The sequence below is a fragment of the Notechis scutatus genome, chromosome 1, assembly GCF_049901735.1.
Source record: "Notechis scutatus isolate UNSWTSFEM ecotype Mainland chromosome 1, rNotScu1.2, whole genome shotgun sequence".
Classification (NCBI taxonomy): domain Eukaryota; kingdom Metazoa; phylum Chordata; class Lepidosauria; order Squamata; family Elapidae; genus Notechis; species Notechis scutatus.
Genome location: NC_142009.1, coordinates 235953619 through 235964393, shown reverse-complemented (window position 1 = coordinate 235964393; position 10775 = coordinate 235953619). Strand labels below are relative to the sequence as shown.

The 10775-nt window shown below is 41.0% G+C and overlaps 1 protein-coding gene across 2 annotated transcripts in view; it reads right to left on the bottom strand.

Annotated features, from left to right (window-relative positions):
* The window catches only part of PHRF1 (PHD and ring finger domains 1), a 43203-nt gene continuing 32428 nt past the window's right edge, over positions 1–10775 (bottom strand). For both annotated transcript variants that reach the window (XM_087950771.1, XM_087950772.1), the window contains exons 13-18: positions 10046–10200; positions 5480–8170; positions 4460–4536; positions 3716–3979; positions 1251–1379; positions 1–1004 (exon numbers count right to left, since the gene is read on the bottom strand). In XM_087950771.1, coding sequence (XP_087806897.1) covers positions 900–1004; positions 1251–1379; positions 3716–3979; positions 4460–4536; positions 5480–8170; positions 10046–10200 — 3421 coding nt within the window. In that variant the 3' untranslated portion in view covers positions 1–899. The remainder of the gene's footprint in view (positions 1005–1250; positions 1380–3715; positions 3980–4459; positions 4537–5479; positions 8171–10045; positions 10201–10775) is intronic.

The window sequence follows — 10775 nt, the reverse complement described above, 5'->3', positions numbered from 1 at the left end:
AACAATTCAAAATAATTTTATAAATTGTAAGATTTCTGCTGTATACATGGTCTGGTTGCATTCCTTGTGTTTGCTTTCCAAACTTTTGTCTTCTCCATCTCTCTTGTCAAAGACAGCTTGTTGAATGCAAGATGGACTCAGAACCAGCCTTCAGTACATTATTCACAGGAAGCATCGCACAACTCAGTTCACTGCCACGCCATCCCAGAGACTCCAAATAGAGTTCCTCATCGAGACATTGTTAGCAGAATGTAAATAATCACCATCTCCATAGCAGGATTTTCAGAAAAAATTTATAAAGGTTAACATACATCTGCGTGTCCCATTTGACCGAACAAGTCCAATATTTCTTTCATAGGACAGGCAAAAAAATAATAATACCACGGTTCAAGTATGAAACCAATTTTTGAGAATCACAAAAGAATCTGTATTTTTCATAAATAAGAACAACAATGGGAGGAGCACATTCTGCCGTATGCCGGATATAAAAGTGTCTGTTTTAAACTCTGGTGAATGGTGCAGAAATTAAAAAAAGAAAAAGAAACTGAGGCTGAAGTAAAACCATGACAAATAATTAGTCCTCAACACACACGCGCGCGCACACACACACACACACACATCCTTTCCTCAGCATTTCCTCAGAGGTTAAGGAGCCCAAGGGTTCCTCATCAGCAATCAACTCCAAGAAGATAGGCTCCTATGTGAAAATGTGTTCAGCTGCAGGAAGGTCTCCTGCGTCCAGTTTCCGGGGTGAGGGGGTGAGAAGGGATTGCAACATGCAATGGTGTATTTCTGCCTCCCTCGAAGGGAAGGAAAACATGGTCACCCGAAGAAGTTTTTCTGCTTCTCCCACGGTTGCTTCTCATTTCTTGGTAGAGTCACGAGGCTCTTCTTTGTCATCAGTCTTTTTTGTGTTTCCTGATATGTTTGTATTTTTCCACGTAGGCCTTCACAAGATTAGCCACCTTCATGGGATTGATTTCACCGCTTTTGCTGTGACAAATCTGTAGAGAGATCCAAAGGGTGGGTCAATTCCAGGAGTTAATGCAAGCAGCACTTTCTGTATTTCTTAAGATTAGTTAGCAGGAGTATCTTTTTAGTTGACAATAGTACTGTGTCGGCTGCTAAAAACCAGCCAGCAAGATAACCACACCCACCTTACTTACCTTTCTTTTCTTGTCTTCTCTTTTGTTCACACACGCTAACACAGCCACCCTAAGAAGAAAATATAACCATTCCACAATTCCAACCTTTTGCACAGCTTTCCGAAGAATATCCTTGTATTCCTCCTTGGTGATCTCCCTCTTCTGGTAAAAGGGTTTAATTGCGAGTTTCACTTCTTCCACCGCCCTCTCTTGCATGTGAAGCTTCTTCATGTACTGCAAGGGCAGACAAAAGGGCTAATTCAGTGATCTCTGGGCAATAGCATCTCACAACATTCAGTCAAAACCTAAATTCTGTTACATAAATTTTGGCACCTATTTTTTTGTTTTTTTTTTTGTTATTTTACTGACTGATCATTGTAGAGTTGTAATTGCAGGAATGTTCCAATCTCAGGTGGCAAACCTCAGATAAAGAATGTTTCCAAGCAAATACAACTCAGGTAAACAAAGTCACTAATCTAAAGGAGGATTAGAGAGTGGAAGTAAACATAGGTTAGACTTTAACTAGAGATAATTAATTGTATTAATTACTGTGCTAAACAGTAACGAAAGTTAAGCAGTAACCAAAGTTAACCAATGATGGAGGATAACTAAAAATGTGTATAAATGCAAGACTAGACTCCAATAAAGATAATCATGATTCAGTTGTTCATGATCAAACAACTCGACTGCCTCGTCATTACAACAGATCATCAATATGCAACACAACGGAAGTCACAATCAGGTTCTGTATCAGGGATGGGATTCAACCGGTTTTACTACCAGTTTGGTAATTATGTTTATTATGGATGTAATAAACCTTAACCTGTGCTGCCCAGACAGCTGAAAAGCGCTGCGCGTGGGTGTGCGGCATTTGAAAAGCCCCCCTTTTCCTGCTTTTTCAACTTCAGCTGTGCCGCGCAAAGCAGCTGAGGTTGAAAAAGCAGGAAATAAAGGACAGGTAAGAGCCTGGGTGGGCGGGTGGGCCGAACAGCAGCAGATACAGAACCGGTTTGGTGTCTGCTGCCCTTCAGAGCTACCGGCTCTATAGAGCAGGGCAGAACCGGTGGTATCCCACTCCTGTTCTGTATATTAGGTACAGCATGAACATTTTTCTCAGGATTTATAGCACTAACTGTTCTTCCTTTAAATTCTTTGGAAAAGGTAAGGGGTTGGACTTCATAAGAGAGAAAGCATTCTAAGTGTGACCTGAATAGAAGGTCAGAGCCAAATTCTTTCAATATTAATTTAGATTTCTTGTACATGTAGTCTTCTCTTACTGACCATTCATTTAGTGACCGTTCAAAGCAGGGGTGAGATTCTCCCGGTGTAACAATCGGTTCTCTAATTCCATGTGCATGCACAGCTATCGCAATTACTTACTTTCAATGTTACTTCAGGGAAGTAACACAGCTGAGGTGGAGCAATCTGCTCAGCCGCGCGAATCAGCTAAGCAGATATAGATGAGTACAGCGCAGGGGTGGGCGGACGGGCCCACATAATCGTCGGGTCGAACCAGTTTGGAGCCAGCTGATCATCGCCAGCTAGGGGTTCACCCGAACCGGAAGAATCCCACCCCTGGTTCAAAGTTACAAGCACTGAAAAAGGAGACTTATGACTGGACCTTGAAGTTGCAGTTACTGCAGCGTCCTCACGATCATGTGACTGTGATTTGGGCACTGAGCAACCAGCATGCATTTACAATGACTGCAGCATCCCACAGTCCTGTGATCACCATTTGTGACCTTCCCTGCCGGATTCCGAAAAGCTAAGCCAATGGGGAAGCTGGCAAGAAGTCACAAGTCAGGGTCATGTGACATCACGCTTAATGACCCATGGTGATATGATGACCAGAGGTGACATCAGAAGTCAGGGCAGCCAAGTGATGTTTCACTTAACAACTGCACCACTTAGTTATTGAGTTGCCAGTCCTAATTGTAGTCAGTAAGTGAGAACGAACTACACTAGATAAGAGCCATGTTGGATCAGACTCCAAACCTGTATAGTCAAGGATTTCTTTCCCCATAGTGACTTCCAAATGGCCCTGGATGTACAGAATTTAAGCACAACAACAGCAATAGCAATAGCATTTAGACTTATATACCACTTCACAGTGCTCAGCAGCTCTTTCTAATCAATTTACAGAGTCAGCATATTGTCCTCAACAAACTGGGTCCTCATTTTACTGACCTTGGAAGGATGGAAGGCTGAGTCAACCTTGAGCCTGGTGAGATTCGAACTGCCAAATTGCAGGCAGCCAGCAGTCAGCAGAAGTAGTCTGCAGTACTGAACTCTAACCACTGCGCCACCACGGCTCAATACTGTCTTCTCTAACTTTTCCTATAATTAGTATTAAGATGCATACACTGCCGTTGATACACTGCATGCATTTGTTTTAGTATGGAACGTGAGAGCCATCCCTGTTTTTTGCAATAGCAAATGCTACAGTTTTAACCAAATAACAGGTAAAACCATCAACAAAGACATTCAAGACCAGCAGTTCAATTTTCAGGCTTTACATCCTTCAAAATGGATCAACTGACCTTAAAGACATCATCGAGCTAGCCACCCACCTCTTCATTTTTTGTTTTATCCACTGGAGACTTAGATGCTTTGACTTTTTCTTCTTCATCTCCTGTGGAAGCTGACTGAATACTTGGTTCTGAAGCTGTGGTCAAATTGCCCCCAGATTCTGGAATTAACCCCTGCTCTGCCACGCAGGTGAGCAGAGGAAGGTTCCCTTGTATGATGAACTGAACAGTGGGCTGACTGACAGGTGCATAAGGGGGGAGAGCTGAAGGAAGTGGTACTGTCAATGCCAGGTTCTGATTGTAAACCTGAAGATGAAAAACAGTAGTTAGTCACCATTGATGCTTAAACACTGAGTCTGCAGACCCCCTCCCAAGAAAGGCTGTCTTCACCAGAACTTTGCATGACCTACTGCCAATTCAAAAGGGCTTCGCTCCTATTACTGATGAACAATGAATGGTCCTTGACTTCAAAAAAAAAAAAAAATGTTTTTATGGAACTTAAAACGTTGTTCTGAAGTATCATCAAATGAATTAGGGGAAGGAAGAGATCATAAACAGAACAGGTTGTAACCCAAAGGTTCCTGAGTAGTCTGGGCAATATTGCATGTGGGAGAGGAAGAGCATTCTGCAATGAAATCGGGCGGGACACAAATTCACAGATGGGAGTGGAATGGCCTTCCATTATGCTCAACTTCTGGAGTGGGAACCAACCTGAGAGGAATCTAGATCGGGAAACATAGGCTCAGGAACCATATAATTGGTTGGAGGAAGCTCAGTTAACTGCACCTGATTTAACGACTGGGTCAAATCCTCTGCTTTCCAGACCCCTTCTTTCGGTTTCTGCTGTTTACAGAATGGCGTCCCTAAAAATTCCCCAAAAGAAGAAAATAATTTCAGCACAGCGATATATCCAGATGATCGCAGCAGATAACACATCTTCACCTAATCAACATTACAATTGTTTAAGAATATATTTGAAGCCAATCTTACTTTAGTACAAAGGCTAGAACTCAGTTTTTAGAAATACCTCTACATTCAAATTGACGAGCATATTACATCCTAGGTTGAGTGATACTTAACACACCTGGTGTGATTCCAGAAGAAGGGTGAAGGTAACTGAATCCTAAAGATACATAATATTCCTCTTGATTAAAAACATACTGCGTACTCATTATGTGTAGGGAACATGGGTCACTTAAGACTATGCCTCGCATTTCCTTTTGCACTTACATCTGAACTAGAAAGTTATGATTTGCCATTGCCTCCAAATTACAGTCAAACTTTGGTTTAGAATACTGGCTAAGAGGTCAATTGCCAGCTCATAAAACACAAAAGAATGGAGGAGACCAAAAGAGGGGGGAAAAAACACTGACTAAAAATTAAGAATCCATCATTTGACAGTACAATACACAAAAAACACGATAAATCGAGCCAACAGGGATTTCTACTCAGGCAATGTTCTGAGAGATCTGCAATTACCTTCCTAAACTGACCTGTCTATCACAATAATCCTCAACCTTCTCCTTTATAAAGACTACAGATCTGAAAAGTTTTCAGGACAATCATATGAGACTGGAATGAACAGAGCTGCATCCATGGAACTGGGGTACATGTGACTCCCCCAATTTCCCAATCTGTATCTGTACAGTTCCCACTTACACACTGTAAATGTGTATCAGAAATCACATCAGCAGTGAATCTCACAAGATGTTGATGTTTGAATCAAGATGAACATATAAGGGAAAAATTGGATTTTATTCTAAATTGTGCTTCAATATATTTTTTTTAAAAATTCATCTTACTTACTTGCTGTTTTATCTATGGCCACCATATCACTTTCTTCTTCTTGAAGATTCCACGTAACTCTCTTTACCAAAGCTTTAGATTTCAACACAGGACTCTGAGCTACTGCTTCCAGTTCAGTCTTATTTATATCAACTGTACTTTCAACTAACACAGGCTCCACATCTTTTGACAGTACTGGCATTTTACTTTCAGGCAAAGTTTGAGATAGACTTGCCTCATCACAATCTGGTGTATATGCCTCCTTTTCTGGAAGAGAATCTATTAAGAAAGGACATACATCATCTTCTTGTTTAATTTCAATTTCCTCCTGTCTCTCGCTGCTTTGGTTATCAAATATTGATGAATCATAGTCTATCATCAATTCGTTCTCAGTTGAAGAATCCATATTATCAGGTAACACTTCAAAATCTGTGCAATCCAGTTGGGAAGGAAATACTTCATTATCTAACTTATCATCCACTCTAGTAGAGTCATCAAATGTAACTTTAATGATGTTATCTTTTGAAGAACTCTCTTGTAGAGGCGTTAGATCACAATAAATATTAGTTGTTTCTTGCTCTGTGTGGTCCAACTCCTCTCCCCAAGAAAGAGAAGGCTCAGAATTTCTGATTTGGTCATCCAAAGATCTGAGCTCTTTTTCTTGAAGAGGTTGAGGAGAAATCTTTTTGGGCTTGTGTTTCTTTTCTTTGGAGCAGGACTGAGATTGTAGCGGTCTTTCCTTAGATTTAGATCCTTTTGATTCATGGGGTTTTAATTCAGGAGGTGATCTTGAACGCCTTTTATGTTTCTCCCGAGATCTAGATCCTTTTGTATCTCTTGAGCTTGAGGTCCTCTCCTTTTCATATCTATCATAGCTCCTCTCTCTTTTGTGTTTCTTTTTTTTAGCTCTCTCAGCACTATTTGATCGGGAACATTCTGAATCTCTTGCTCTAGAATGCTTTTTCTTTTTCTTGGTTCCATATAATTCAAAAGAATTGCCAGGACTACCAGATTGCGACCGAGATCTCTTATGCTCTTTGGGCCAGAAACTTGGCTTTTTGTCTTTAGTTTTACTTTTTGCTTTCTTTTTTTTCGATCGTTCGTGGCTACTGGAACAATCACTAGATGAACGACGGGTTTTTGCTTTAACTCCGTGGCTTTTGCTGTATTTCTTTTCAACTGAGTGGGACGTTGATCTGGAACTTCTGTCCCTTGAATGTGTCCTTGATCTAGATCTTGATTTAGGAAGTTTGCCTTCTTTCATGTCTATCTTTTTAATTTTAACTTCTCTCCGACTCTGAGAACTGGAATTTGATGGGGATCTAGAAAAAGACCGCTTTCTCGTTTGCTCACTTTTAACATTTTGCTGCTGTTTTTCTATTGAGAGGATAATGAATTCCCTTTTTTCCCTAACTGTATCCCAGTCATCTTCAATAACTACCTCAGGGCTACCTTTATCATCGTCATGTATCTGCTCTGTATCAGTAACTTGCTTAATAACTGAGGAGGTACAGGGTGTACCCAAGTCTTCCTCATCATCAACTTTATCTTGTTCTGCATCAGAAACCTGTTCCACAAATCTCTCCTTTATTACCATATCATCATGAGATTGTGCGTTTCCCGAAGGTGCCTCCAAGGAATCAACCTCAGATTCGAAGATATTTTCAAGCGGATAGGGAGTAATGCGGCGCACAGTTTGGAAGGTCTGAACTTTTGAACTTCCTATGGATATTGTTCTGGTGATATTAGTGAGGGGTAGCCTTTCAGGGCTACTGTGTGTCGAGCTTGAGTCAGAGCCTGTGGGATCAAAAGGATCATATATTTCACTTTTGACGGGTTTTGCTTTTTTCAGTGAAAAAAAGGGCGAAGGATTCTCTTTCTGTTGCACTTTATTGTCCACCGGTCGAAATGTATTGCAAAACCCGGGATTAGACAGTCTGTTAGAATGAACCACGTTTCCAGGGATATTGATTTTAAAGCTCTCAAAGGAGGAACTTCCAACTTTCCCTCTTGCTGACGAAAACGAGGAACTGCCGTGAGCAACAGCACTTGCAGAAGTGACCCCGGTTGAACGTGTTTGTTGCTGAGTAGCTTGAGGCTTGCTAGTTTCCATTCTGTTGCTTTTGATTGGCTGGCTTGTGTTTCCTTTGCCAGTCAACTGTGTTATACAGGAGCTGGGAATGTTGTTGTTTTGGTCACTGGCAGGTTGTAGTCCCAGATGTCCACTGTTTGCTTCCTTCTTAATCTTTGGTATTCTTGGAAGTTCAGAAATATCAGGTCTTTTAGGAGAAGATTTCAAAGGCTGTTTGCCATAAGTTGCTTTTGAAATGGAACTGGAGTTGTTGTTTAGTTTAGGAGGTGCAGAAAGAGGGCCCAAGGGTAGTTTAGAGCCTCCATTAAATTTGAAAGAGTCACCTAGTTTGCTCCCAATTCTATTCAGATTGGCTAAATTATGAGTCTGAACAGATCTTGGAGTCATGGAGTAATCAAATCGAATTGGCGCCCTTCCAATTGTAGCATGTGGAAGAGCCACTGTTCTGTTTGTTACGCTTAGTGACAATGGCGATGACAAGACAGGCTGTGAGATAGGAGTTTTAGAGTTGGAAGGATCAGTGCCAGAGTTTGTAATTAAGGTCTCCAAAATTGGTGTCCTTGATTGGGAATTGTCCTCCAAACCTTCGTCTGCTTGTGAACTGCCACGCAGTAATGGGACTGAAAACAATTAAGAGAAAAACGAGTTTTCAATCATGTGCTCGTGCTAACACAAAAAACATTACAATGTTAAAATGAAAGAAAATCATCTTGAGCAGCTGTTATCCTTATGAAATGAGCTACCACTGAAATGTTTCTAGGAAATTATTTTTATTGCAAGTATTTTTATATTAGATGAAAATATAAAAACTCTGGCCCGCTACACAGCCCCCAAGAACTACAAACAAAAATAAAAAACAAAATATAATTAATAAAAAAGGAAGAATTATGGACTATTTCGAGAAGTCACCTATACATTAAGTATTAAATATATGAAAATTTCAAATTAAAAATAATCTCTCTTCTTTTAAAATATGCAATCTGTGACAAAGAGGAACATACTGCATTATTTTTGATTAATGGGAAATGATTTCTCAAATACTTCTCTTAGCAATTACTCATGATATAATTAAAGTTAATTACCATATTGAAATGCTACATTCAATCTTTGTGGCTTTTAACACAGCAATAAATGATCTGCTCGTGCTCAAATCAATGTTCTTTTTCTAAAATTAATCTTAATTTTAGAAAACCCCTCTTCTTATATGATAAGCTATTTCAAAACAATTGTTTTATAATTCAAAAGATCTGTTTATATTGCTTCCAGATTTAAAAATAAGTTGTCTCCTTTTACAAAATCTAGGTATACTATATAAAGTTCCTCTTTTGAAATAAATAAGCATAAACATTCTCTTAATTGCTTCCAACCTAAGATTTAATGTTAGCAGAATGTGACTGTAGCAATTATTTTAGTCTTTGACCAAATATTATGAAAATTAGAATACTCTTCTAAGCAAAAACAACAACAACCCTAAAACACATGTATAGATTTAGACTCAGTCCGCCTATGCTTTGTATTAGCAATACTCAGTCCTAGTGGGACCAAATGGCTCTGGGTATTTGAACACACACACGCATGCAGCACGCACACATGCAAGGCTCTAGGCAGATTTCAGCTTTGGTTTTGAATAGGATGGCACTGCTTCAGACAAACCCACTGTGCAATCTGGAATTCTTTCTAGACTCAAAGCGCCTGCTTCAGGAGCTCCTGGTCATATGTCTGTTGCACCTTTCCTGCACCGGGAGACTGTTCAGTCACTCATGCCCTAGTAACCTCTGTAAAACACTGTACATGGACTGCCTTTAAAGAGTAATCAGAAGCTTTAGCTGGTACAGAATGTGATACCTCTGCTCCAAGAGCTGTGTTGGCTACCCTTATGCTTCTGGGTGCCATTCAAGATGCTGGTGTCACCTCTGAAACCCTTCATGGATTGAGGGAAGGCCACCTACAGAACCATCTTTCCCTGGATATTTCTACCCATCCCATCAGGTTCAGCAGGAGGGACATGCATCAGGTCCCGTCAGCTCCAGAGTGTTGTTTGGCAGCGCTCAGGAAGAAAAGCCTTTTCTTTCCTGGCATATGTGCCCGCTGGAATACCAACCCTCTGGAGAGCAGAAGGTTTGCTTCTCTGCTCAAGCCTGGGGCCTTGTGTGTGTGTGTGATATAGCCCGTTTTCTGGTTGTTTGGATTGTGTGATTTTGTTTTTCCCTTGGCTGCTACATCCATTTTGTTAACCCCCTAGAGCAGGGGGTGTCAAACGCACGACGATACGTTGCTGTCACGTGACATACTGCAATTTCCCCCCTTGGTTAAAATGGAGGTGGGCGTGGCCAGCATGTGACGCGCACGGCCCACGGGCCGTGCGTTTTGACACCCTTGACCTAGAGCCACATTTTTTAAATGGGAGGCGATTTGAATCAAAATACATAAATAAGATAAAATTAAGTAATAAAACTAAAATTAAAAACAAGGCTGTTAGAAGCTGTAGACCTCACCTGTTTTCTTTGCCGTTAAGGATCCATCTCTATTAATAACAACATCGGAACCACTCATCATAAGAAGGCTCTGTCCAGTCAGGATGCTCCCCAACAAGTCAGGCACAGGGGCTGGCTCAGCTTCTGGCTCATGTATCAAGGCAGGAACACCCCTCCTATAAATCAGAGAGCTTTTGTATTGCACAGAAGGACGCCGATGGTATCAACTTAGTACACTAGCTTCCCTCAGAAGTTCAGAAGTATAGTTCATGAACTCAGCACAGTGGTATGGTTTTACACAGGGACCATTTATTTTAAATGACTGCTGCCCGTTCTTTCTTTCTTTAAAAAAAAAAAAAAAAGGCAGCACCCCAAAAATGAAATAAAACAATTACGAGAAGGAAACAAAAGGTCAGGTATAGTTTTTTCTTTAGAGCAGGGGTGTCAAACTTGTGGCGGCGTCACATGACGTATCGGGACTTTTTTCCCCTTTGCTAAACTGGGCTTGGGCGTGGCCAGCACCCAACCTGTGGGCCGCGAGTTTTGACAGCCCTGCCCTAGAGACTGCTGAAAGGTAAGCGTTGGGGAAAATGCAATATTGTATCACAGAAGCCCATGCACGTTTAACTACGGACTGGAAGAAGGCCAAGAAAATGAAAAATCCTGAAAGGGCTGGAGATGGGCAACATGTGTTTCTGGGAACTGGGGAGATCTCAGACTCTGAATGGGATGGCCCTGATCCGGGAGGGCC